Source organism: Punica granatum, chromosome 4 (assembly GCF_007655135.1).
Source record: "Punica granatum isolate Tunisia-2019 chromosome 4, ASM765513v2, whole genome shotgun sequence".
NCBI classification, from domain to species: Eukaryota; Viridiplantae; Streptophyta; class Magnoliopsida; order Myrtales; family Lythraceae; genus Punica; species Punica granatum.
Genome location: NC_045130.1, coordinates 5,492,970 through 5,519,767, shown reverse-complemented (window position 1 = coordinate 5,519,767; position 26,798 = coordinate 5,492,970). Strand labels below are relative to the sequence as shown.

General features: G+C 40.8%; 4 protein-coding genes and 1 pseudogene across 6 annotated transcripts; 3 read left to right on the top strand and 2 right to left on the bottom strand.

The window, feature by feature from the left end:
* Window positions 1-3,582: 3,582 nt before the first annotated feature.
* LOC116203200 (cold-responsive protein kinase 1-like) lies at window positions 3,583-4,582 on the top strand. Its single transcript, XM_031534864.1, has 2 exons — window positions 3,583-3,762; window positions 3,875-4,582. Exons 1-2 carry the CDS (start codon window positions 3,583-3,585, stop codon window positions 4,580-4,582), a joined length of 888 nt encoding a protein of 295 aa, XP_031390724.1.
* Window positions 4,583-7,212: 2,630 nt separating this feature from the next.
* LOC116203793 lies at window positions 7,213-10,317 on the top strand. 2 transcript variants are annotated; one of them, XR_004156299.1, is made up of 3 exons: window positions 7,213-7,282; window positions 7,579-8,674; window positions 9,017-10,304. XR_004156299.1 is itself a non-coding variant. In XM_031535727.1 (3 exons), exons 1-3 carry the CDS (start codon window positions 8,243-8,245, stop codon window positions 9,247-9,249), a joined length of 381 nt encoding a protein of 126 aa, XP_031391587.1. In that variant the 5' UTR covers window positions 7,278-8,242; the 3' UTR covers window positions 9,250-10,317. The 2 variants fall into 2 exon arrangements, 1 of the variants encoding a protein (XP_031391587.1); XM_031535727.1 differs by having other exon boundaries at window positions 7,278-8,304; window positions 8,589-8,674; window positions 9,017-10,317.
* A 2,686-nt stretch (window positions 10,318-13,003) lies between these two features.
* On the top strand, window positions 13,004-13,618 carry LOC116203189 (probable disease resistance protein At4g27220). The gene has a single exon (XM_031534852.1). The coding sequence runs from the start codon at window positions 13,004-13,006 to the stop codon at window positions 13,616-13,618; it is 615 nt and encodes a 204-aa protein (XP_031390712.1).
* A 7,689-nt stretch (window positions 13,619-21,307) lies between these two features.
* On the bottom strand, window positions 21,308-22,953 carry LOC116203789 (annotated as a pseudogene).
* Window positions 22,954-23,670: 717 nt separating this feature from the next.
* Window positions 23,671-26,540, bottom strand: LOC116203788 (calmodulin-binding protein 60 C-like). Of its 2 annotated transcripts, none has more exons than XM_031535725.1 (6): window positions 25,707-26,540; window positions 25,028-25,530; window positions 24,699-24,933; window positions 24,170-24,269; window positions 23,924-24,002; window positions 23,671-23,812 (listed from the first exon to the last, which is right to left on the bottom strand). In XM_031535725.1, the coding sequence occupies exons 1-6, from the start codon at window positions 26,186-26,188 to the stop codon at window positions 23,760-23,762; spliced, it is 1,452 nt and encodes a 483-aa protein (XP_031391585.1). In that variant the 5' UTR covers window positions 26,189-26,540; the 3' UTR covers window positions 23,671-23,759. The 2 variants fall into 2 exon arrangements, with proteins under 2 accessions (XP_031391585.1, XP_031391584.1); XM_031535724.1 differs by having other exon boundaries at window positions 25,022-25,530; window positions 25,707-26,537.
* Between the last annotated feature and the right edge of the window lie 258 nt (window positions 26,541-26,798).

The window sequence follows — 26,798 nt, the reverse complement described above, 5'->3', positions numbered from 1 at the left end:
TATTAATTTATATATATATATATATATATATTATGTAATCAACAATATCTTATCTAAAAATTAGGAAAACATTATGTTTTACTATTATTTTTTCACAAAATATATCTTTTAAATTTTTTTAAAAATAATTTTTATTAATAATTATCATAAAAAGGAGAATTTCAGATCTTATCATATTATAGAGTAAATAGGCAATTTGATCCATGACTTTAGCAGATTACGTCAATTAGATCACTGACTTATTTTTTGTATCAATTTGGTCATTTAGTTTGTCGATTTGTCTCAATTTGATTCCCTACTTTTCCAATTTATATCAAATAGGTCCTTTTTACATAAATTACATCATTCTCTGAATGAAATTACATCAATTACATCATCCACTAAATAAGTTGAGTCTTTTACATCAATTACATCAATTAGGTCCTTTTTTTTCTTTTTATAATAGAATTTTAAAAAAAAACAATGGGGGCCGGTGGGGGCTCCCCTGCCGGCGACCTCACCTTGGGGGGAAGGTCACCAGAGGGTCCAGTATCCAACAGAAAGGTTGTCTGCTGGGCAGACCCCACCGAAGCTCTCCCCTCTATTCCTTCTGATTTTCCTCTATTTCGAAAAACAGAGGGAACAAGGGCGAGCTCTAGCAGGGGCTCCCTTCAAATTTTTCTTTTTTAAAAAAAGACGACGAAACGATGTCATTTTGAGTCGTGGACTCAATACGACGTCATTTCAATCTTTTTTAAAATGACAAAACAACGTCGTTTTGGATTCATCCCTCAAAATGACGTCATTTTGTCGTCTTTCTAAAGCACCCGTTTTTCATTTTTTCTTAATTTTTTTCTATTAAACAAGAATAAAAGAAAATTAAAAAAATAAAGAAATGACCTAAACGATGTAACATGCTCCACAGTTAACGTCATATTTAACACCATGATAACGGAATGACCTAACTGATGTACCCAAAAGAAGCTCTTTATGTATTTTGTGTGAAAAAGGACACAATCGATGCAGCGATAACTTAATTGATGTAATTTCTTTTAGTGGATGATGTAATTGATGTAATTTTCTTCAATAGATGATATAATTGACGTACAAGGACAAAATTGATGCAAATTGACAAACTCAAGGACCAAATTGATGCAAAAAATAAATCAGGGACTCGATTTACGTAACCTGCGAAAGTCAGAGACCAAATTGCCCATTTACTCCATAATATATCTTAAGCTTCCAGCTGATACAGGTCCTTCCATATGCTGTGCAATTGAGGAACATTACTTATTTGCGTCCCCTCCAACGATTCCAAAGCCAGAGTGCTCGGTGAATTGCCATCGACTATACATTCAATATCCTCACAATCTTCAAGCTAACAACCTTGGTGATTACTCATGTTCTCCACCCCGTTCTGTAACAATCTTGAAAATCTCATCCAACTGTCTGTTGTAAAGGTTGACATTCACGATCAATTATTCTAGCATCGAAAGGTCTGGAATTCCAAACTAATTAATTTCCGTTACTCTCGCTTCCCAAGTCAAAACTTGATACTGACATGCGCAAACATCTCAATTTAGTTAAATGCCCAATATGAAAAGGCAAAGAGCCAATACAAATTCCTCGAATATCTAGGACCTTGAGATGATATAAGAATACCAAGCAAGGAGGAAGCTTTAAAGCACTCTGAGAGAATCCAGACGAGATGAAGAGGACGGGAGAGATGTAATCCCAGTTTCATGCAAGTCTAAAACACACGAAGGCTTTGTATGAGAAGAAAAAATGTATTAGATCAAATCATGATTCCTTTGTTACTGAAAGTTGGTTTCGCTGTAATCAGCACAGCTTGTTGTCCATTCTCCATCGTTCGGAGGCCGGAGGCCCTTGTAACCCTTCTCACCATAACCTTATGATCTGTGCTTTGAGAAGAAATTTTTTGAGGGTCATCCCATAACAAACATGACCGAATCTACTTGTCAAGACCACCCTGCTATCTGTTCAAGTTACAACCAATGAGAAATTGATAAGTGACAATAAGCTAGTGACAAATTATTCATGAAATTTCAAAAGTCCCTAACTTACGGAAGGCCTAAATTCAGTAACATAGAAATCCAAAGGCCCCTAACTCATGCGGAAGTTCAAAGGTTCATTAGTCATGAAAGTCAGTCTTCAATTCAATCAAAAAATTTTATATATAGCACGTGTAATCTCTCTATTACTAGCAGATGAAGATAGATTTTTTTCTTTGAATTACGGTCTTAGAAAGCACGAAGAACATGTTTTGAAGAAATAGTTTTTGTCATTGTGGACGTATTGTTACTAGATTGCACAAGACTTTGGTATCAAAGAGGGTGTGGTGACAACTGAATTTTGGACAACTTTAAGGTAATAAGTTCAAAATATATTCTCTTGATTTTGTTAATTGTGGACTTTTCAAATACTCCATTTAAATGCTTATGTAGGGAAAACTAAGATGGAGATAATGAACTTCTCCATCATTTAAATGCTTACGTAGCTCTTTTTTTTGGTCCAAATTTGTGTTATTTTCATGAATATAAGGTGGTTATTGATGTTCTCATTAAACCAAGGGATTTTCTAATTTGCATATACTGCATAATCGAAGAAACATTTGTTGATTCCACTGATGCACAATTACACTATTATGTACAAGCGATGATATAATTTAAAGGCTCCTATATGATATCAAAATTGTTTAATTTTAATTACATATGAATAAACATCAAAATCTATAGGTTAGACTACATACGAGGGGAAGTTACTGGTAGGATATGATTCCAATTTTACTTATCCCAATTATATTGTGGATATGTATATATATAAATATATGATGTTTCTAATATAGTGGTCATCAGTTATTTCGTTGTCTCAATAATTTTAGCCCGCGCATTTATGCGGGCATTTCGTCTAGTATTCATAATGACGCATTCAACATAAATAAAATTATTAAACTTCTGATTTAATAGGATCACAATAATTTCCAAAACTGATAGCAAGAATTGCGAACATTAATGGCCGGTCAAGCTAAAATAGCAGACTTTTATAAAAAAAATTGCAACAATGGACATCAGTAGGTAAACCGCCATAAGAAAAAAATCGGGTACAGTGCAATCAAATTAGTCATATCTTATCTGCCCGTTTAATGCGGTGAAATTTTCCATGTCCGGTACTGTTAAATGTGGACCAACTGTTAACTACCAAATTTCAAAGGCCGCGCCGTTGGCTTCTGACAACAAGAGGAGGAGGAGGAGGAGGAGGAGGAGGAGGAGGAAGAAGAAGAAGAAGAAGAGTTAGAGCGATTCAGCTCTGCTCCAGTGGTTCCTTCTTCAACCCGCTACCAAAGCTAATACCTCATCCTCTCATCAGCCGGGGGGGAGAAGCTGATATTTCCTCAGCGGCCTTGTGAAAAATGTAAGATTTATGATAGTCTGGCCTTAGTTTCAATGATTGTGGACTTGGGGTTCTTTTCACAATTTAGGTGAGTTACAGTGTCTACTTCAGATTTTTCTCTTTTTTAAAGTGAAGTTTCAGTCCAAGGGATGAGGCTTTTCTCGTTCAATCGCCCTTTCGGCTTTCGTAGATATGGAAAAAGAAGAAGTTGATGAAGAGTTGTTGTCCAGCATCCAGAGCACCAAACTGTACAGTCTCCAGGAGTTGCTGCAGGCAACTGATAATTTTAGTTTAAGTAATAAGATTGGGACAGGGGGCTTCGGAAGTACATACAAAGGAGTCCTTAAAGATGGCACTGTGATTGCGGTAAAGGTGATGTCCGGTGGGTCGGCCCAAGGAAAGCCCGAGTTCCTGAATGAAATATCCATACTTGTGAGAATCGAGCACAAATACCTGGTTAAGTTGTATGGTTGCTGTGTTGAAGCAAACCAAAGAATTCTCGTCTATGCTTATGTCAACAAAAGCGACCTCGCACGAGCACTTCTCCCTAGTGCACCTCCCCGTAGTGGTCCCCGTTGCATCAATCTCCCTTGGGAAGTACGCCGTAGAATTTGCATTGGTATTGCTCAGGGGGCTCGCTTTTCTTCATGATGCGAACATTTTGCACAGAGATATTAGTGCGAGAAATGTTCTTCTCAATGATGAGTTCAATCCGCAGATCTCAGGCTTCGGTAATGCCACATATTTCCATCCTGACTTGTCTTATGTGAGCAAGCGTGTCGTTGGCAAACTGGGTTATCTGGCACCTGAGTACACAATGCATGGCTGGTTGACAAAAAAAGCCGATTCATACAGCTTTGGTGTTCTAATCTTGGAAATTGTCAGCGGGAGAAACAGCACCGAAGTAACAGATGAAGGAAATTGTCTCCTTGACAGGGCTTGGGACCTGCACGAGAGGAAGGAGCTGTTGGGGTTGGTTGACATTCCTGTAGTGAGATATTTGGATAGAGAGGATGCTTACAAGTACCTGATAATCTGTCTTCTCTGCACCCAACACGATCCTGATCTTCGACCAGACATTTCTACTGTACTTGGTATGCTGACAGGCAAGATTAATGTTAGTAGAGAAAATTTGTCTAGACCAGATTTCTTCAGAGCTGATGAGGGCGAGATCTCAGGCAAGTTGGTTTGACTCCCTCCTTTTTTTTTTTATTTGCTTTTGATAGACAAAACTTGATTGGTTGTGGTGCTGTAGTTGGCATTATTGTACCGCCTTCTTATCAAAGGTTTTTTTTTGGGGCCAAGCCTTGTCACCCGAGGTTATATCAAGGATTTCTTCAAGGCACCAATCGTTTACCACACAAAAAAAAAAGTTTGGAAGATCCCGGGGAAGGCTTTTACCTTTCGCATCCTATTTCAGTTTGACTTGAAAGAAGTAAGTGACATTCTGGTAAGTTTGGGTGGGATCTATTCCAGAAGGTATCACCCAGCAAGGCGAGTCACAATATATTTGGTCTGAAAGTATAAGTGCAGCCTGAGAGGGTGGCTAGAAAACCGTGGTATTTGCGATTGATTCGACCTCTGAGAAATTGCTTCAACCAAACTCTAGTTTAGATTTCCCCGAGAAGGTCTTCATTAGGATTCGCTTTGCTGATAATCTTGTTTTAACTAAAGACACAGTTTGAATACTTTTTAAAGTCTACATCAGGATTGTTATCAAAAAGTGAAATCCATATAACATAGTGAGACTTAAGTAGTGTTTGATAAATTAAGTGCTTAAAATTTAAGCACTTAATAAGTTAAAGAAAGAAATGTATAGAAAGAGGGAAGGAAAGATAAGGTTGATAAAATATTTTGTAAGGGAAAGAGAGCATCAATAAGTGAAAATGACTTATACATGTTTGTTGATATAAATAAGTGCTGAATTTAATTATTCAACATTTAATGAAATTAAACTTGTTTGATAAACACTAAAAGAAAATGACTTGACTTAATTCAAAAAGGTACTAAATGATTAAGTAGGTGGGGACTTACTCAATCATTCAGTTCATTTATTCACCGATACCCTCAAAGTTTTTCTTTGTTTCAAATCAGTCCACCCTTATGTGCCCAGACCCAATAGAGAGAGAAAGGGGAGAGACGACTTAGCGGCCCCCCACCTTGCCACCATCAATTTCTGGAGGCAGTGGTCCAATCACAGTCCACCACCACTCGTGCGAGGTCGCCAGGTCCCACGACCATTGTCGGGAATTTTCTGTATCTTCTCCCTCTCTCTCTTCAAACTCGTTGGCGACCTCGTCTCCGGTAGAGATGTTCATGGGTTTCGGTAAATGGATTTTGACCCTTTCCAAAACCTAATGAGACGTTAAAGGATTTTGCCAGTTGGATCACAGGAAGAATTTAGAAATTTTTATCAAAATCATGTAGGGTTTGGAAATGGTTTGGTATTTTGTCTCAAACTCATTCCAAACCCGTTAAGGTATAAAATGACGTAAGTATCTCTAATTAGTTATTATATTTAGAAAATACCTTATTCTAATTTAATTAGGGTTTGGCCTCTTCTCTTCTCGTTCTTGAGTTTAGTTCTTTTATTTTAGTGAAAACGTTCAGCCTTTTAAAGAGTGGAGTTTGAGATCCATTTTATGTTTTTCTTTTGTTGGAGTAGGAGTATCTGCTTCATTTCTGATGTTATTGGTGAAACTCGATGTGATAAAACTGTTTTTAGAGGGGATATTAATTTACTTGGTATTTTTATTCCCGAAACTCAAAAAATTAAACTATCCATTTTGTTATTACTGATAATTCGTCTTATTTTATAATGGTTAAGAGTCCATTATGGGTAAATGAAGGGTGCCCCGTGGAAATCCATTAACATAGTGGGATGGATTAGGAAATTTCTCTTTAAATTATTAATGGGTTTAGGAAGTGTTTGGAGAACGACCATTTTTGAAGGGTTTGGGTTTGGGAAGGATCCTACCATCCTAGACCCTGCCCATGAACATCCCTAGTCAGTGGCAGTGGTGGGCAGGTGACGAGCCAACCCCACCCCCCCCCCCCCCCCCCCCCCCCCGGGCCTTCAGCTTAGATCGCAGATTTTATCAGTCTTTTTTTAAATTTTCATTTTTTTATAAAAAATAAAAGGGTATCAAAGTACAAATAAACAAAATATCGGGCTCCTAAATAATATAATATCAAAGGAACTTTAATTTTTGGGTACTTATTTTACCAAACAATTTTGATTCAACCAATCAATTACTTATTCTATTAAGTGCTTAAAATTTCAGCACTTCAAATTAAGTGCTGAAATTTTAAGTCCAAACAAATATATGCTAAGTCAATTTTTTTTGTTTACTCATTATCTTTCGTCTTTCTTTTTTCGTTCTATTCATATTTTTATATAACTAACTTTTAAGCACTTATTTAATTAAGTTGCGATCAAACACAACCTTACATTTATTTATCTTCGTCATTTTGTGTCCTTGCATATATTTTTGCTTTTTCTTTTTCAATGTCGATTCATGTTGTACTGACAGATTATCGGCAAAAGTTGTTTGCACATTGGTCCTTATCTTGTGATTTTTTTTTCTTATCGAAAAGGAAAGTTCTATCAGTAACCTAAGATAATCTAGAATGGTTCTGTTCGCTCTTTTGAAAAAACAAAATAACACTACTTTTCCTAATGACATGACAGTCAACAGTGGTTTGTGCTGGGTGAAGTTGGGCATAGTTTTGCATTTGGTGTTGTGATTCACATTCTTGAATATCATTATCTGTTATCTAATGTTTTATGGGCGATCTCTATTTACAATAATTCTACGATTTTCAGGTCCATTAGAAAAGCATGAAAATGATGGTACTCAAACATCGATGTACTTTGGAGATTCATCATCAGGTTTGTGCATTTCCTTCCGTGTCATCCGTTGGTTTCTCTTTGTAAGTGAAGTTTCTTCTTTTGCGAAGAAAATGATGATAATAACAATAATGATAGGATTTTTTAAGTGAAGTTTCTTTTAAGTGAAGTTTCAGTTCTGGTGATGATGCTTGCTTTCAATGTCGATGCTGAAAAAGAATTTTTAATTATTAAATCTTTTAAAACATGTAAATATAGATTGGTTGTGGTGCTGTAGTTGGCACTGTTGTACCGCCTTCTTATCAAAGGTTTCTTTCTTTTCTTTTCTTCTTATATAGATTTCTTTTGCTCTCTCCCATTCCTCAACCTCTGGTGGCTCCACCAGCCCCAGACCACCTTGCATCAGAAATTCATAACCTTCTTCAGGATGAAACACGAGATCTACCAGATGCTGACCAATATCTACAAACTTCACAAGTTCCCCATTCTCAGACAACACCAGAAGCTTTGCATCGAGAAGATTCTTGACGACCATTTAACCCTCAGAACGAGTTGCCAACATACCGTCCCCGATCCAGCTGTCCATCATAGATGTTCTGCCAACCACTTTGCTCTTTCTTTGCATTGCCAAACTCTTCAAGCACTTTCTAGTTACATCATCATCTAGAAGTTCAATGCAGAATTTCAACACATTCACTGAAAGGTTTTCATAATCATCACGACAGGATGCATGTTGCATGCTCAAACTGTTGAGCGCATATTCCCAGGTTTCAGTGTCCGACACATTGCTTAAAGCCCTTGCCATAAGAGCGAGCGAGCGAGAATCACGTGCACACGCTCTGACTATTTCTTTGGCTATTGTCTGGATTTCCATGGAAAGCACTACTTCACCCGCATTTTGGTAGAACAGTTCCCAAGATAACGTATCATGATTTTCAGTGTGTCCTATGTTAGCATCACTTGACATCTCAACTTGCATACATCCCTCATCTGAAGCAGCAAATGGACCGCTCTGTGTGGTCGCCTCCACAAAATGAATATCCTCCTGGAAGCTTTCAGATACTGTGAGTTTTCGGTATTTTTGCCTTGCTCGTGCCACCATTCCATCTTCGCTGTCAGAGTCTGAGTAACACGAGTCAGTTTCTTTACAAGGATTGTCTAGATCGCTCTGCAATTGCACCTCCAAAGGAATTGGTTCAATGTCTATTCCTTCGGAGCATCTGTCCTGCATCGGATCAGCAATATCTCCTAGACACTGCATTGCCTTGGAATTGTTGCCTAAAGCTAACGTGAAGATTTCTTCTCTTTGGTTCTGACCATTGTGGCTTGGCACCTTTTTTTATCTTAGAGTCCTCTGCCCTGCAAAATCGCTCGGTCCAACCTGGGGATTCATAAGCTGCAGCCGAATAGATGAAAGCGGGTCAAACATGACAGGTGAATCCTACTGTGTCATAAGATATATGAACTAATAGCGTTGGGCGGGTTCAAGTTGGGAGCAAGGACAACCTTGCTGTACTGCAGTAGCATTAAACGTGATGGTTGAGCATGATCCTCCACTCTCAGAAGATAGTGGATTCTGTCTTACCTGAATCGATAGTAAAAAGTCATGAATGATCATTGCCATCAAATTTACATCAGGGATTTTATATCAGCAGACACAAAACTTAAGATTCTCGAAACTAATTATGCCAAAGTTAACTGTAAGCAAATGAGCACATGTATCAACAGCTTCATTTTTTCGGTTACCTTCTCGGTTTGAAGTACCCTTTTCTTCAGATGCGTATTCCAGATGTTCTTTATCTCAGCATCTGTCCTTCCAGGAAGATGCCCTGCAATTGCACTCCACCTGCAGCAGTATGTGCATTCTGAAAATTAAACACAAGGAAACTAGAACTAATACCATTATTATGGGAAGTCTGGGTTGTGGGACTCAAGCCAAACACAGTGATTGTGAGAAACACCATCGAGACTACTTTGGTGCAAATTTTTCCAAAGCCATGCCAGGATAGACTGAAGGCTTGGTTTCGTGACGCATTGCAATCAGATATACATGCGAGTGAATGGTTGAAGAGCAAAGCAATGGTCCTGGGTTGTAACTTTCAGGCATGGGAGTAACCAAAGTGAAGATAGATGGTTAAGATTACCAGCCGAATGTGATGCATCATTTTAGAAAGTCCAGTCAGAGTGTAGGAAAATCATTTGTAGTGTCAAAATTGTTCAGGGCATTTATCGCTTGCAAGTGAATAATTAGCCAGTAGTTGCAGGTTACCTGTTTCCGAGTTGTTGATGGAGTTTAATGATGACTTCTTGTTCATCTTCGGAGAATTTGCCTCTTCTGATATTTGGCCTCAAGTAGTTCATCCACCTCAGCCTGCAGCTTTTGCCACTCCTTTTGAGCCCTGCTGCCTTAGGCATATGATTCCAACTCCAAATACCGAATCTTTTTATGTAATTAGTCAGCTTCGTGTCTTCCTCTACACTCCACGGCCCCTTCTTCAATGGACCTGTATAAGGACAAACGCCATTGCCACGACAAGATTCAGTAATCACACTGATACTAATGTGAGGATAGTAGTAGTTAATGAGACGGACATTCACCGCAGTGATCATTCACCACGAAACTTTCACTTCTTGCTTCCTTGATTCTTGCTCCTTCAGCAGAAGCCTGTCGAATAATTCGAGCCCCTAGCCGGAATTTGTTACTTCTTGTCCAGCTAGAGTTATCAGTGAAAGATATGCCGCCAAGGCAAGCAATCCGTTCTCACAAAGTGACTAAAAGCTCTCCTGCCTTCTGTTTCACTGATAATACAAGCATTGAAATCCTGCTCCGTCCAATCTTCTTCTGGTTCATGGCATCCAAAGTTACCGTCCAGCACTACAATCTCAATCCTCTCCGATGATAGAGGATCAGCGCTGACTGTTTTATTGGTCCTCTCATCGAGTAACCTAAGTTTGATGGGATTATTTTCCTCATCTACTAGATAACTGCCGGTGAAGATAGTAGCGCACAACTTGTTGACAAATTCCAATCGAAGTAGAGCACTTTCTCCTCGGGAAGTTTCCTCTGGTATAGTTAGTGAGGATCTGCAAGAAAAACACAATAAGAAAAGAGATTTTCGATCATTAAACAAAATTATAAGAGAAATTTTCAAATAGGATCAAATCATTGAACTTAACATGTCGAGAATTAACAGGGCCAAACTCAAGAAAGAACTATGGGTATCTAGCAGCAGTCGTAATTCTGGGAACAATATGAACCTTTGTAATGGGTGGCCAGTGCTGCATGCGGACTCTGAGCAAGAAATGCACTGCTGCTGGTCCGGGTTCGGACAGTCCAGTCTGTTTGGGTCATCGTTCAGATCCACATTAAATGATTCAGGCCTAGATTCATCTTCCCCCACGCTCATACTTTTGTTCTTGTCACTCAACTGCTCCGCGGCACCGGCGAAAGAACTTTTCAGAGAAGAAAGCTGCAAAATCGACTCGGAGGCAGCATCGATCAGCCACTCCACAGTCTTGCTGGGCTGATCATAGCCCAGGAGGTCCTGGACGTTGTAGAAATTGATTGCTGCAGAGGCAGACAATCGAATCCTCCGGTCCCTTAAGCCTCAGGCGGCGAAGACTTTGCAGTGCCGGTCCTTCCCACCTGCGGCCCAGGGAACAAGCTTGGCTGGAGAGTCTCGGCAGCAGCTCCTCTACCAGCAGCACTTCCCATCATGTTGATGTGGGCACACTTGTTATGAATTTGTCATCTATCAGTAGAACACAGTCTCGCCATTGCTGACTCGGCAGATATGCCGATATCCCGGAGGTTGAACTCCTAGCCTGAACTGAACCTAAAGCCGGCATGGATGTGACACACTACGTAATTATCGGTCTGAGTCAACGGTCTTGAGGCAACAGTTGCCGCGAAATGTCTCAAAAGGTGGTTGCTCTATTATTAAACTAAAAAAATCTTATTTATTTATTACATTAAAAAAGGGAAGGAAGAAACCGAATTTCTGCATTGACGTTTGGGTAGTAGATCAGACCGGGTAGGAATTTCTGTTGCATTTTCTGGATAACAGGGCAAGAACTTAGCCCCAAGTTCGACATTCGTTGCGAGTCTGCATATGTTTAGGAAATCAGCTCCTTAATGGCTTATATCGTAATTCACTAATGGGCATTTTATTACTCGCAGCCCAGCAACACCTACTCAGCAGGCTTCTTTTTGAAATTATATGCTCGGTATTGCTGCTGATGAAAGGTAAGAAAAACATGTCTGGCTAAGATTTTTGCTTGCAAGTTATTCCTGTTATTCATCGTGTCCGGCTGTTCCACTCCATTCCTCCATATTAGAGGGTCGGGCTTACCTTTAAAATGTTGTTATTGGAGTGTTGCTAGCATCAGAGGATCCTTAAAAGGTGGATTGTAAGGATGACCCAAAAAATAGCAAGTTTCTTGTTATTCAGTTGGAAACTTAGAGTTTAGCAAATTGTCTTGTCATTTGGTAATAGTGAGTCATCTTTTTAAAGAACAAGTTACTTATTATTTCATATGTTTCTTATTATAGCTAAAAATAATAAGTTTCTTATTAGTTCTTTAAAATGTTTTTTATTACTATGTTTGGACAGTCACCCGATAAACTATGAGGTGGCAACTTTTGATTGGCTGCCTCGAAAAGCTCCTCTTAAGGAGCCTCCTAAAAGAAGTTTATCCCATGTTATTGAGCCGCGTAAAGCATGGGGATCTTCATATCTAGAAACTAGTCCTATGTCGGACATTTGACTTTATACTATAGCATACTTGAGTTGCGTATCACGACTTGACTAGTCATTGAGTTCCGGGAACAAACCTAGTCAGACTGTTGTAGTTCTCACCTTTGAATTTGTATGCTGACTTGGACCTCTCCACATGCCAATAAATCATAGAGCAAGTGCCAGACTAGTCCCACAATTGTAACATTTCCCCATAAAGATATTCATGACTATGTGATTCCATAATAGTTAAGTATGTCTTTATTGTTCTGTGTTAGTTCATCAACATACATCTAAGTAGCTACCAACAAACTAGCCACGGGACTTCAAATGTTAATGGTTTCATGTTGTTCTTATGATGCTCACAGTTGTCCATAAAAGAGTTATCCTCTGCTTATCATTGTCTAATTTAGCAATTCACAGTCAGTTCTCTTATGATTTGAAATTCACTTTGTAGTATGGTCGAGGCAGCAGTTGTAGCTTTAGCGGTAGAGGCATATCGGGACGAGAGAAACTTAATATCTTATGTCACTAAAAAATTATATTATGTTGACAATTTGGAGAAGAACTACAGAAGGCTCATGGAAGAAGCAAATAGGCTTTTTGCAAGGAGGGCTGATGTGGAGGCTCAAGTGCGGAAAGACATGACGAAGAGGATCACTAAAGAATGTGAGGCATGGATTTGTACGGTCGAGGTGATCAAGCAAGAGGTTTTGGAGCTGGGAAATGAATTCAAAATGGGAAAGAAGCGAACATGGAGAAAGAGTAGCATTTTGTCCAAATCCACCCTAAGCAACGCATGGCGAACATGTGTGAGGAGCTGCATTTCCTTTGGGCTGAGGGAGGAGTTGAAACAAATGTCGTAGTTGAGAAACCACCAGAGCCTGTCAGGGTGATAAATGCCCCAAGAACAGAAAATAAGCCATCACTCCGTTGGGCCATCAAAGAGATTTGAGGCCACTTGAGGGATCGAAATGTATACAGAATCGGAGTATGGAGGACATTGGGGATAGGGAAAACAACGATCATGCACAACCTGAAAAATGACGAAGAGATCGCTAATATGTTCGACATTGTTATCTCTGTCTCTGTATCTGAAGACAATAGTACAGAGAAGTTGCAACAGGTAATACTAGGAAGGCTTAAATTGAATGTCGAAGGGAACAATGATCATGGTGAATTTGTGTGGAGAATATCAAAGGAATTGGAAAGCAAAGGGTACTTATTTCTTCTGGATGAAGTGTCAGAGACTCTTGAATTACATAGAGTGGGAATTTGTGAAGACGAAATGGATAGCAAGTATGTCTTGGCAAGCAGATATGAACATGTCTGCTATGATATGGAGGTTGATGAGTTCGTCAATGAGAAGCGATTGTTGGATTCTGATGCTTGGAAAATGTTTCCGGAAAAAGTGGGAAGGAACATTAATCTTCCCGGTGTCGAGCCGATTGAGCGCCTTGTTGTGAATGAATGTGCCGATTTGCCCCTTTTGATTGACAGAGTTGCAAGGAACTTCAAGAAGAAGAACAACATTAATCTATGGAGGGATGGTCTCCAGAGCTTACGGAGATGGCCAAACATCAAAGTCCAAGGCATGGAGGAAGTGGACGTTGCTTGTTCTCGATCAACGATTGGCTTTTGATCAATCAAAACTGGTTCTGTTGAGATGAATGATTGACCTTTCATCTGCGCCGAGTTGTGATTTTGTTTGAGCTTATGAAGGGGATGACTTTGTATGTTGTGTGTATTGTATGATTTGGTTCTTGCATCTCCGGAACTAATGATAGGCATGTCTTGTCGGTCCGTGAATTTCTTGCTCCATTGTCATCGACAAATCCAATGGAAGTGCTTCTTCACTTTTGAGCTTTCGGCTTGTCCAGAAAATCTCCATTAGGTACTAGATCAGACAGGGTAGGAATTTATGTTGCATTTTCTAGATAACAGGGCAAAAACTTAGCCCCAAGTTCGACATTCGTTGCGAGTTTGCATATGTTTAGGAAATCAGCTTCTTGATGGCTTATATCGTAATTCACTAATGGGTATTTTATTACTCGCAGCCCTGCAACACCTACCCATCAGGCTTCTTTTCGAAATTATATGATTGGTATTGTTGTTGATGAAAGGTAAGAAAAACATGTCCGGCTAAGATTTATGCTCGCTAGTTATTCCTATTATACATCGTGTCCGACTGTTCCTCTCCATTCCTCGAGATTAAAGGTTCGGGCTTACCATTAAAATGTTGTTATTGGAGTGTTGCTAGCATTAGAGGATCCATAAAAGGTGGATTGTAAGGATGACCCAAAAAATAGCGAGTTTCTTGTTATTCAGTTGGAAACTTATTGTTTAGCAAATTGTCTTGTCATTTGGTAATAGCGAGTCATCTTTTTAAAGAACAAGTTACTTATTATTTAATATGTTTCGTATTATAGCTAAAAATAATAAGTTTCTTATTAGTTCTTTAACAAGTTTCTTATTACTGCGTTTTGGACAGTCACCCGATAAACTATGATGTGGCAACTTTTGATTGCCACCTCGAAAAGTTCCTCTTAAGGAGCGTCCTAAAAGAAGTTTATCCCATTTTATTGAGCCACGTAAAGCATGGGGATCTTCATATCTAGAAATTACTCCATGTCGGACATTTGACTTTATACTATAGCATACTGGAGTTGCGTATCACGACGTGACCAGTCACTGAGTTCCGGGAACAACCTAGTGAAACTGTTGTGGTTCTCACTTTTGAATTTGTATGCTGACTTGGACCTTTCCACAAGCCAATAAATCATAGAGCAAGTGCTAGACTAGTCCCACAATTGTAACATTCCCCCATAAAGATATTCATGACTGTGATTCCATAATGGTTAAGTATGTCTTTATTCTTCTGTGTTAGTTCATCAACATACATCTAAGTAGCTACCACAGGATTTCAAATGTTAATGGTTTCATGTTCTTATGATGCTCACTGTTGTCCATCAAAGAGTTATCCTCTGCTTATCATTGTCTAATTTAGCAATTCACAATCAGTTCTCTTATGAATTGAAATTCACTTTGTGGTATGGTTGAGGCAGCAGCTACAGCTTTAGCGGTAGAGGCATATCGGGACAGGAGAAACTTAATATCTTATGTCACTAAAAAATTGGATTATGCTGATGATTTGGAGAAGAACTACAGAAGGCTCACGGAAGAAACGAATAGGCTTTTCGCTAGGAGGGCTGATGTGGAGGCTCAAGTGCGGAAAGACATGACGAAGAGGATCACTAAAGAATGTGAGGGATGGATTTCTAGGGTCGAGGTGATTGAGCAAGAGGTTTTGGAGAAAATAAATTCAAAAAGGGAAAGAAGCGTACGTGGAGAAAGCATCGCATTTTGTCAATGTCCACTCTAAGTAGACGCATGACGAACATGTGTGAGGAGCTACATTTCCTTTGGGCAGAGGGAGGAGTTGAAACAAATGTCGTAGTTGAGAAACCACTAGAGCCTGTCAGGGTGATAAATGCCCCAAGAACAGAAAATACGACATCACTCCGTTGGGCCATCGAAGAGATTCGAGGCCGTTTGAAGGATTGGAATGTAAAGAGAATTGGAGTATGGGGGACATTGGGGATAAGGAAAACAGCGATCATGCACAACCTGAACAATGACGAAGAAATAGCTTATATGTTCGACATTGTTATCTCTGTCTCTGTATCTGAAGACAATAGTATAGAGAAGTTGCAACTGGTGATACTAGGAAGGCTTAAATGAACGTCGAAGGGAACAATGATCAGAGTGAAGTTGTGTGGAGAATATCAAAGGAATTGGAAAACAAAAGGTATTTATTTCTTTTGGATGAATTGTCGGAGACTCTTGAATTACATAGAGTGGGAATCCGTGAAGACGAAATGGATAGCAAGTTTGTCGTGGCAAGCAAATATGAACATTTCTGTTATGATATGGAGGTCGATGAGTTCATCAATGTGAAGCGATTATCGGATTCTGATGCTTGGAAAATGTTTCAGGAAAAAGTGGGAAGGAACATTAATGGTGCGTTTGGTTTCAGAATTAAAGTAACTTTGATTTTGATTTTGATTTTGATTGTGGAAAAGGACAGATGAGATGGGATTATAAATTTGACTTGGGAAACGTGTGTTTTTATTGTGTAGTGTGTTGAGTTAAAGTTAAAGTTAAAATTTTTTGACTTGGGAAATGTGCATTTTGTTGTGTAGTGTATTAAGTTAAAGTTAAAATTTTTTAACACGGAATCCAAACATGGCCTAATCTTCCCGGTGTCGAGCCCATTGCACGCCTTGTTGTGAATGAATGTGCCGGTTTTCCCCTTTTGATTGATAGAGTTGCAAGGAACTTCAAGAAGAAGGACAACATTAATCTATGGAGGGATGGTCTTCGGAGCTTGCGGAGATGGCCAAACATCAAAGTTCAAGGCATGGAGGAAGTGGACGTTGCTTGTTCTCGATCAGCAACTAGCTTTTGATCAATCAAAACTGGTTCTGTTGAGGTGAATGATTGACCTTTCGTCTGCGTCGAGTTCGTGGTTTTGTTTGAGCTTATGAAGGGGATGACTTTGTATGTTGTATTGTAAGATTTGGTTCTTGCATCTCCGGAACTAATTATAGGCATGTCTTATCGGTTCGTGAATTTCTTGCTCCATTGTCATCGGCACATCCAATGGAAGTGCTTCTTCACTTTTGAGTTGTTGGCTTGTCTGGAAAATCTTCATTTAGGTAGTAGATCAGACTAGGTAGGAAATTCTACTGCATTTTCTGGATAACAGGGCAATAACTTAGCCCCAAGTTCGACATTCATTGCGAGTCTGCATATCTTTTTAAAGAACAAGTTGCTTATTATTTAATATGTTTCTTATTATAGCTAAAAATAATAAGTTTCTTATTTGTTCTTTAACAAGTTTCTTATTACTGTGTTTCAGAGAGTCACCCAATAAACTATGACGTGTCAACTTTTGATTGGCTGCCTTGAAAAGCTCCTCTTTAGGAGCCTCCTAAAAGAAGTTTATCCCATGTTATTGAGCCACATAAAGCATGGGGATCTTCATATCTAGAAATTACTCCGATGTCAGACATCTGACTTTATACTGTAGCATACTTGAGTTGCGTATCACGACGTGACCAGTCACTGAGTTCCAGAAACAAACCTAGTCAGACTGCTGTAGTTTTCCCCTTTGAATTTGTACGTTGACTTGGATCCTTCCACAGGCCAATAAATCATAGAGCAAGTGCCAAGCTAGTCCCACAATTGTAACATTGCCCCATAAAGATATTCATGACAGTGTGATTCCACAATGGTTAAGTATGTCTATATTCTTCTGCGTAAGTTCATCAACGTACATCTAATAGTAGCCAACAAACTAGCCATGGGATTTCATTTGTTAATGGTCTCATGCTGTTTTTATGATGCTCACTATTGTCCATCAAAATCTTATCGTCTGCTTTGTCATTGTCTAATTTAGAAATTTTGACGCAGCGTACACGGAAACAACCTGTCACAGACCCGTTGATTCCGTAAAATGCCGGAACTTCGACCTTGAATCCCTATTGATTCTTCAAATTCCTAGGAAATTGACATCCAACTCGAATCAAATCCGAGAATGGGTAAAGAGCAAGGTAGCTCCAAACTTTATTTGAATGATCAAAAGACAATTGTTTTAACCTAGGGTTTTACATAGCTTTAATAGGAATTAAAATGCCTAAATTACACGAAAGAATAAACTTTTTCTAAAATTGTAAAAACATCTAAATAACGTAAAAATGCCCGTTTGAGACCCAAAATAATGGAATTCGGTCTAAAACTCGTCTTTTCACTACCAAAGGCGTGAGTTGTGCTCCGGAAGCATTTCCCTAGAAACAGGGTCGTCAGAACTTGTTTTTCTCGAGATACATATTTGCCACGTCTTCTGTTGCATCAAATTTACAGTCAATTCTCCTATGATTTGAAATTCACTTTGTAGCATGGTTGAGGCAGCAGCTGCAGCTTTAGCGGTAGAGACATATTGGGACGGGAGAAACTTAATATCTTATGCCACTAAAAAATTGGGTTATGCTGATGATTTGGAGAAGAACTACAGAAGGCTCACGGAAGAAGCGGACAAGCTTTTCGCAAGGAGGGCTGATGTGGAGGCTCAAGTACGGAAAGACATGACGAAGAGGATCACTAAAGAATGTGAGGCATGGATTTCTACGGTCGGGGTGATCGAGCAATAGGTTTTGGAGCTGGAAAATGAATTCAAAAAGGGAAGAAGCGAACATGGAGAAAGCGTCACATTTTGTCCAGATCTACCCTTAGCAGATGCATGGCGAATACGTGTGATGTGCTGCATAGCCTTTGGGTAGAGGGAAGAGTTGAAACATATGTTGTAGTTGAGAAACCACCGGAGCCTGTCGGGATGATAAATGCCCCAAGAACAGAAAATAAGCCATCACTCCGCTGGACCATCGAAGAGATTCGAGGCAATTTGAGGGATCGGAATGTAAAGAGAATTGGAGTATGGTGGACATTGGGGATAGGGAAAACAACGATCATGCACAACCTGAACAATGACGAAGTGATCGCTTATATGTTCGACATTGTTATCTGTCTCTGTATCTAAAGACAATAGTATAAAGAAGTTGCAACAGGTGATACTAGGAAGGCTTAAATTGAATGTCGAATGGAACAATGATCAGAGTGAATTTGCTTGGAGAATATCAAAGGAATTGGAAAACAAAAGGTACTTATTTCTTCTGGATGAAGTGTTGGAGGCTCTTGAATTACATAGAGTGGGAATCCGTGAAGACGAAATGGATACTGAGGTTGTCTTGGCAAGTAGCTATGAACATGTCTGCTATGATATGGAGGTCAATGAGTTCATCAATGTGAAGCAATTATTGGATTCTGATGCTTGGAAAATGTTTCAGGAAAAAGTGGGACGGAACCGGTGTCGAGCCGATTGCGCGCCTTGTTGTGAATGAATGCGCCGATTTGCCCCTTTTGATTGACAGAGTTGCAAGGAACTTCAGGAAGAAGGACAGCATTAATCTAAGGGATGGTCTCTGGAGCTTGCGGAGATGGCCAAACATCAGAGTTCAAGGCATGGAGGAAGTGCTCGAGTTTCTAAAATTCTGCTACGATGATCTTGATGATGAGACACAAAAGATTTGTTTCCTCTACAGCACTTTATATCCTGAAGAGTAACGATATCTTTGTGGATTACCTGCCCGAATGTTGGAAGGCCAGAGGTTTTATACAGGACGCGGTTGATTTCTTGGCAGCTCATGACAGGGGCCATTCCATCTTGAGTGATCTCCTCGATGTTTCCTTACTGGAAAGAAGCGAGAAGATGAAACATGTCAGGATGAATAAAGTCATCCGAAACATGGCTCTTAAGATTTCATCAGCTAGCAAAGATTTAACATTTTTGGTGAAAGCCCGTGAAGGGCTGCAAGAGCTCCCAAAAGAAGAAGAATGGAAGGGTGTCAGTGGGATCTCCTTGATGGACAACAAGCGGCATAGGTTGCCGGAAGCTGTAGACTGTGAAGATCTCCGGACTCTGTTACTCCAGAGAAACCATGAACTCACTCTGATCCCAGAGTCATTCTTTCAATCAATGCCCAAACTCCAAGTTCTAGATCTGCACGGCTGCGGATGCAGATCACTGCCATCGTCAATATCCTCCTTGACGAGTCTGACAGCTCTGTATCTAAATTCCTGCAGAGACTTGATGGAACTTCCTGCTAACATGAAAGCACTGAGAAATCTCGAGGTGCTTGATATTCGGGGAAGTGGGATTAATTACTTGCCAGTTCAGATTGGCCACCTGCTTCAGTTGAGGTGTCTGAGGATCTCTCTGTTGAACTTGTGCATTGGATCTTTAATGCGGGGGCAATCCAGGTTTGCCCAGATTAGTCAGAACATCATCTCGAGACTTTGTTGGTTGGGAGAGCTCACAATTGATGTGGATCCACAAAACCAGTGGTGGGATGGGGTTGTGAAGGCTATCTATCATAAAGGAGGTGGCTACCTTGACGAGGTTGACTTCTCTCTCGTTCTGCTTTCCTTCTGTCGACTGTTTGAAGATATTTGTCACGAGCAGCTCACTATGGAAGAACTTCAGCTTCACATTCCGATTTTCTGGCGGATATCATGAATGCACAAGCTATGAGATCTTAGAACACTTCGAGTATGAAATTTCGCGATGCATGAAGTATGCAGATGGAGAAGGTGTTGATCGTGCGATCAAGAAGGTACTTGCTGAAGCTGATGCTTTTGAACTAATTCGCCACAAGGGTATCTTGAGTATCTCAGAGTTCGGCATTGAGAGTATCAACAAGATGCGGGGTTGCTTGATCGAAGGATGCACTGATATTGAGTCCATAATCCATGGGACCCACACAACAGAACCGTCATTGGGATGCTTGGAGAAGATGGTCATAAAAAACGCCACAAGATTTGCAAGCATTTTTGCAGGCCCTGTCCATTCGGGAAGCCTCGCCCGGTTGACTACCCTAAGAATATATAAGTGCCCGAAACTGTTGAAGATGTTTTCTCGCAGAGTGATCCAACAGCTATCTGAACTTCAACACCTGCGGGTTGAGGAGTGCCATAAGATCAGAGAGATAATCATGAGAGTCAAGGATAGTATTTTAGAACCTGGGTCTCTTCCGAAGCTCAAGACGCTGATACTGATCAACTTGCCCAAGTTGAGAAGTATATGGTTTGACAACTCCTTGGAGTGGGCGTCCTTGTCGGGCATTATAGTATATATGTGCCAGTCCCTAATTAGATTGCCCTTCGGCAAGAGTAACGTCAGCAACCTGAGATATATCGTAGGCCAAAGAATGTGGTGGAGGAAGTTGGAGTGGGAGGAAGATGGCACTGAAGGGAGGCTCCAATCTCTTTGCATCTTCAGTCAATGAGGCTCAGCAATTTCTTCTCTTCTTGGAGTTCCAAAGTGCATGGTTGTAAACAGAACTGAAGATGCTCGCTACATGTGACGTTATGTTAGCTCATACTAGCTTAAAAGTTAATGTGTAATATCTTTCTTTGCTCATGATCTGTGCTGTACTTACTGCGATGTGATGGTGTGTGATTATGAAATAATTGCCTCAGGCATGTACTTCCCTACAACTGCCTAACATTGTTGTGTATTCACTTTTATTGGATGATGCCAGTTTCTTAAGATCCTTTTACATTATGCAATTTCAGGAAACATTTGGTATTAGGATTGTTTGAGAAGTTCATTTGTCCTTCCCTTGCATATATCAATATATCTTGAAGTTGCTACTGAGGAATTTCTGCAGCATGAGCACAAAAGGAGAATAAAGCTTTGATACTGGTTGCTAGATGATGAAAGATGTTATCATGTAGAATCTATTCCTGATACGCGAAGTTCACGGCAGAGAGGTCGATCGAAATTGACAGAAAACAAAGAAGCAGCAACAGATTATGACGCAGGGAGTTGGTATTATGACCCAGGCATGTATACAGCACATCCATAAATAACTGGGAAACTAGTAAGAGGACTGCTTCAGAAAAGCCCGACCTGCAAACAAAAACACACAAGCGCGTAGATGCGCTAAGGAACTACACTTGCACTTATGGAGACAAAAAATCATCCAACTTGTCTGGGCGGTCTCCGGTCCATTCCAAGCCCTCCCACCAAATTCTCTGGTCACTGATCCTCTTAACTTCCTTTACAGACAGATTAAGAGATCTGAGGTTGGGGCAGTTGTAGAAGCTGAGCCGCTCGATCTTGGGTGCAACTTGCAGGCAGCTAGAGATGCTGGTCAGTTGTGGCAGGTAATGAAGCTTCATCTTCCTCAACTTGGGCAGGTAGTAAGAGGTTTCGCAGTGAGCAGATCATTCGCAGCTAACTAAGCTTTCCAATGCAGGGCAGTCCTCGAGTGTGAGCTCTTCCAAATGGCAGAGATTCTCAAGCAGTTCTCGTGTAAACATGCTGGTAATCTTCGGGCGTGTCCGTAATGACAGGGACTTCAGACAAAAATAAACTCCTCTTCTGCACTGGGCCCCTCCAAATGGTCTCCAAGTTCCTCATGTAATACACGTACAGGTATTCGAGTGACCCGAGGCAGATCCTGTCACTTTCTTTGCCGAAATCCTCACCGTCGATCAGCACTTGAAGCTCATTGCACTCCCCCAGTACACAGCACCTCAGCTGCTCCAAGTTTTCTTTCCCAAAACCGGAGAGCTTCTTAAGATCAGTATGCCGGTCCAAGAAAAATGCATCTGCTTGCCTTAGTACCTTCATCATGTCTTGAAGAACGCCCTTACCATGGATATACTTCAAGTACCTATCCCAGTGTTCCAGTTCGAACTCGATGTCAGGTGGGAGTTGAGACACGATGTGGCCGATGTGTTTGCCGATGATAATCCTGAAATGTGATGAGGATGTTGGATCAAACTGCCTCATAAGCTCCACTTTTGGAAAGTAGAACTTAAGAGTGTTCACCCTTCCCAGGCTGCAGATTTCGTCAACAAGGACTTCCGTACAAGAATCCCACCACTCTGCATCAGGACCCACGTCAATATTCAATTCTTCCAAGTGGGAGAGAGATAATAGGACTCCGGAAGGAATCAATGGATGCGGTTCCTTGGACAATTTACAACTCGTGCTTCCCAATATTGAGACTTCCAGGCGAGTCAGGTTGACAAATTGCTCGATTTCCTTTGGTAGTCCCATGAGCTTTGTCCCTTCGAGGTCAAGTACCTCAAGGTTCCTGAGGCCACCAACTTTTGCAGATAACATCCTGAGGAGGATGCATTCATTCAAGAAGAGTCTCTTGAGACTGACCAGCTGGAAGAGCAAATCAGGCAAGGACTTGATGCGCGTTCTTGATATGTTGAGAACTTCTAGAGCAGGCATGTGACTGAAAAATGAAGAAGGTATGGTCCTTAACTTGTGATTTCTTTGCAGGAACAGAGCCGAAAGTAAGGGCATTTCAGAAGCTTCGCATCGAGAAGATTCTTGACGACCATTTCACCCTCAGAACGAGCAACCAACATATCGTCCCTGATCCAGCTGTCCATCATAGAAGCTCTGCCAACCTCTTTGCTCTTGCTTTGCATTGCCAAACTCTTCAAGCACTTTCTAGTCACATCAATGTCTAGAATTTGACTGCAGAATTTCAACACATTCACTGAAAGGATTTCGTAATCATCGCGACAAGATGCATGTTGCAAGCTCAAACTGTCGAGCGCAAATTCCCAGGTTTCAGTGTCTGACACATTGCTTAAAGCCCTTGCCATAAGAGTGAGTGAGCGAGAATCACGTGCACATGCTCTGACTATTTCTTTGGCTATTGTCTGGATTTCCATGGAAAGCACTACTTCACCCGCATTTTGGTGGAACAGTACCCAAGATAATGTATCATGATTTTCAGCGTGTCCTATGTTAGCATCACTTGACATCTCAACCTGCATACATCCCTCGTTGGAAGCAGCAAATGGACTGCTCTGCATGGTTGCGGCGAATATCCTCCTTGAAGCTTTCAGATACTGCGAGTTTTTAGTATTTTTGCCTTGCTCGTGTTGCCATTCCATCTTCGCTGCCAGAGTCTGAGTAACATGAGTCAGTTTCTTTACGAGGATTGTCTAGATCGCTCTGCAGTTGCACCTCCAAAGGAATAGGTTCAATGTCTATTCCTTCGGAGCATCTGTCCAGCATCGGATCAGCATTATCTCCTAGACACTGCATTGTGTTTGAATTATTGCCTAAAGCTAACGTGAAGATGTCTTCTCTTCTGTTCTGACCATTGTCGCTTGGCACCCTTTTTATCTTAACAGTCCTCTGCCCTGCAAAATGGATCGGTCCAACCTGGGGATTCATAAGCTGCAGCCGAATAGATAGAAAGCGGGTCAGACATGACAAGTGAATCCTACCGTGTCATAAGATATATGAACTAATAGCGTTGGGTGGGTTCAAGTTGGGAGCATGGACAACCTTGCTGAACTGCAGTAGCATTAAACGTGATGCTTGAGCATGATCCTCCACTCTCAGAAGATGGTGGATTCTGTATTACCTGAAACAATAGTAAAGTGATGAATGATCATTGCCGTCGAATTTACATCAGGGATTTTATATCAGCAGACAGAAATAACTGTCAATTTAAGATTCTTGGAACTAATTATGCCAAAGTTAACTGTAAACAAATGAGCACATGTATCAACAGCTGTAATTTTTGGTTACCTTATCGGTTTGAAGTACCCTTTTCTTCAGATGCGAATTCCAGAAGTTCTTTATCTCATTGTCTGTCCTTCCAGGGAGACTCGCTGCAATTGCTTGCCACCTGCAGCAGTATGTGCATTCTGAAAATTAAACACAAGGAAACTAGAACTAATACCATTATTATGGGAAGTCTGGGAAGAGTTGCGGGACTCAAGCCACACACAGTGATTGTGAGAAACACCATCACGACTACTTTGGTGCAAATTTTTCCGAAGCTAGGCCAGGATAGACTGAAGGCTTGGTTTCGTGACACCTTGCAATCAGATATACATATGAGGGAATGGTTGAACAGCAAAGCAATGGTCCTGGGTAGTAACTTTCGGGGCATGGGAGTAACCAAAGTAAAGATAGATGTTTAAGATTACCAGCCGAATGCTATGCATCATTTCAGAAAGTCCAGTCGGAGTGTTGGAAAATCATTCGTAGCGTCAAAATTGTTCAGGGCATTTATCGCTTGCAAGTGAATAATTAGCCAGTAGTTGCCGGTTACCTGTTTCCGAGTTGTTGATGGAGTTTAATGATGACTCGTTGTTCATCTTCGGAGAAGTTGCCTCTTCTGATATTAGGCCTCAAGTAGTTCATCCACCTCAGCCTGCAGCTTTTGCCACTCCTTTTGAGCCCTGCTGCCTTAGGCATATGACTCCAATTCCAAATACCGTATCTTTTTATGTAATTAGTCAGCTTCGTGTCTTCCTCTACACTCCACGGCCCCTTCTTCAATGGACCTGTATAAGAACAAACGCCATTGCCACGACAAGATTCAGTAATCACACTGATACTAATGTGAGGACAGTAGTAGTTAATGAGACGGACATTCACCGCAGTGAGCATTCACCACGAAACTTTCACTTCTTGCTTCCTTGATTCTTGCTCCTTCAGCAGAAGCCTGTCGAATAATTCGAGCCCCTAGCCGGAATTTGTTACTTCTTGTCCAGCTAGAGTTATCAGTGAAGGCTATGCCGCCAAGGCAAGCAACCCCTTCTTGCAAAGTGACTGACAGCTCTCCTGTCAGCAACGGCATCCTGCCTTCTGTCTCACGGATAATACAGGCGTTGAAATCCTGCTCCGTCCAATCTTCTTCAGGTTCATCGCATCCAAAGTCACCGTCCAGCACTACAATTTCAATCCGCTCCGATGACAGAGGATCAGCTCTGACTATTTTATTGGTCCTCTCATCGAGTAACCTAAGTTTGATAGGATTTTTTTCCTCATCTACTAGCCAACTGCCGGTGAAGATAGTAGCGGGCAACTTCTTGACAAATTCCAATCTAAGTAGAGCACTTTCTCCTCGGGAAGTTTCCTCTGGTATAGTTAGTAAGGAACTTCAGAAAAAAAACAAGAAGAGCAAAGAGATTTTCTCTCATTAAACAGAATTATAATAGAAGTTTTCAAATGGGATCAAGTCATTGAACTTAACATGTCGAGAATTAACAGGGCCAAACACGAGAAAGAACTATTGGTAGCTATCAGCGGACGTAATTCTGGGAACAATTCAAACCTTTGTAATGGGAGGCCAGTGCTGCAGGCGGACTCCGAGCCAGAAATGCACCGCCGCTGGTCCGGGTTCGGACTGTCCGGGCTGTTTGGGTCATTGTTCAGATCCAGATGATATGATTCAGGCCTAGATTCATCTTCGCCCACTCTCACACTTTTGTTCTTGTCACTCAACTGCTCCGCGGCATTGGAGAAAGAACTTTTGAGAGAAGAGAGCTGCGAAATCGACTCGGAGGCAGCATTGATCAGCCACTCCACAGTCTTGCTGGGCTGATCATAGCCCAGGAGGTCCTGGACGTTGTAGAAAATGATTGCTGCAGGGACGGACAATTGAATCCTCAAGTCCCTTATGCCTCCGGCGGTGCAGACTTCGCCGTGCCGGTCCTTCCCGCGAGCGGCTCGGGGGGCATCCTTGGCTGGAATCCCAGAGCCCCGCCATGTAAGGAGAGTCTTGGCAGCAGCTCCTCCACCACCAGCACTAGCCATCACGTTGATGTGGGCACACTTGTTAGGGGATGAAATTTGTCATCAATCAGTTGATTCCAATACAACTTTTTTTTGGGTGAATTAATACAACAGAAACATTTCCTTCTTCTTACGTAAACTTTAAAAAAATAAAACTGGAAACTACGAGATGCTTTCCGGAAGAGAGAAACGGATATAAAAATACAAAGAAAAAAGAAAAGGTCGAGTTGACGAAGGAAGAAAGAACATCAGACACTCCTCTGGTTATGGTGGAAGGTATGGCTCCCTACCTACTCTCCCTTTGTCTCATTACGAGAAGTCAGATACATGCGTAGACAGCTAAAATTTCGAGCCGATCACGAGGTGCGGTTCATCATGTGCCACCCGGCTTTTCGACACACTTATATATGTTTTACTTATATTTATTTTATTTATTATTTTCTCTGACAGTAACGTTGAACTAATAATAATAATAATAATAAATAAGAGAAATGGGTATCGAGGAATTAATAAATGAGTTGCTTGACTTGCCCTATCACCCTTCTGCCTTCTTGTCCCCCACCGCCTCAGCCTTTCCTTAAATAAGGAAATCGTTCCAAATAGTTTTTTTCTTTTTTTTTTTGGTAGATTA

Excerpts from the sequence above, each read along its gene's own strand:
- LOC116203788 (XM_031535724.1), bottom strand. The coding sequence starts at position 26,188 with ATGGCTAGTGCTGGTGGTGGAGGAGCTGCTGCCAAGACTCTCCTTACA. Across the intron at positions 25,531-25,706 it reads ACTGGCCTCCCATTACAAAG|TTCCTTACTAACTATACCAG; the intron begins GTTTGAATTGTT and ends TTTTTTCTGAAG. Across the intron at positions 24,270-24,698 it reads CATCAACAACTCGGAAACAG|GTGGCAAGCAATTGCAGCGA; the intron begins GTAACCGGCAAC and ends ATACTGCTGCAG.
- LOC116203793 (XM_031535727.1), top strand. The coding sequence starts at position 8,243 with ATGGACCGCTCTGTGTGGTCGCCTCCACAAAATGAATATCCTCCTGGA. Across the intron at positions 8,305-8,588 it reads CCTGGAAGCTTTCAGATACT|AGTCCTCTGCCCTGCAAAAT; the intron begins GTGAGTTTTCGG and ends TTTTTATCTTAG. Across the intron at positions 8,675-9,016 it reads AAGCGGGTCAAACATGACAG|ATGCGTATTCCAGATGTTCT; the intron begins GTGAATCCTACT and ends CCTTTTCTTCAG.
- LOC116203200 (XM_031534864.1), top strand. The coding sequence starts at position 3,583 with ATGGAAAAAGAAGAAGTTGATGAAGAGTTGTTGTCCAGCATCCAGAGC. Across the intron at positions 3,763-3,874 it reads GCACTGTGATTGCGGTAAAG|CAAACCAAAGAATTCTCGTC; the intron begins GTGATGTCCGGT and ends GCTGTGTTGAAG.
- LOC116203189 (XM_031534852.1), top strand. The coding sequence starts at position 13,004 with ATGCACAACCTGAAAAATGACGAAGAGATCGCTAATATGTTCGACATT.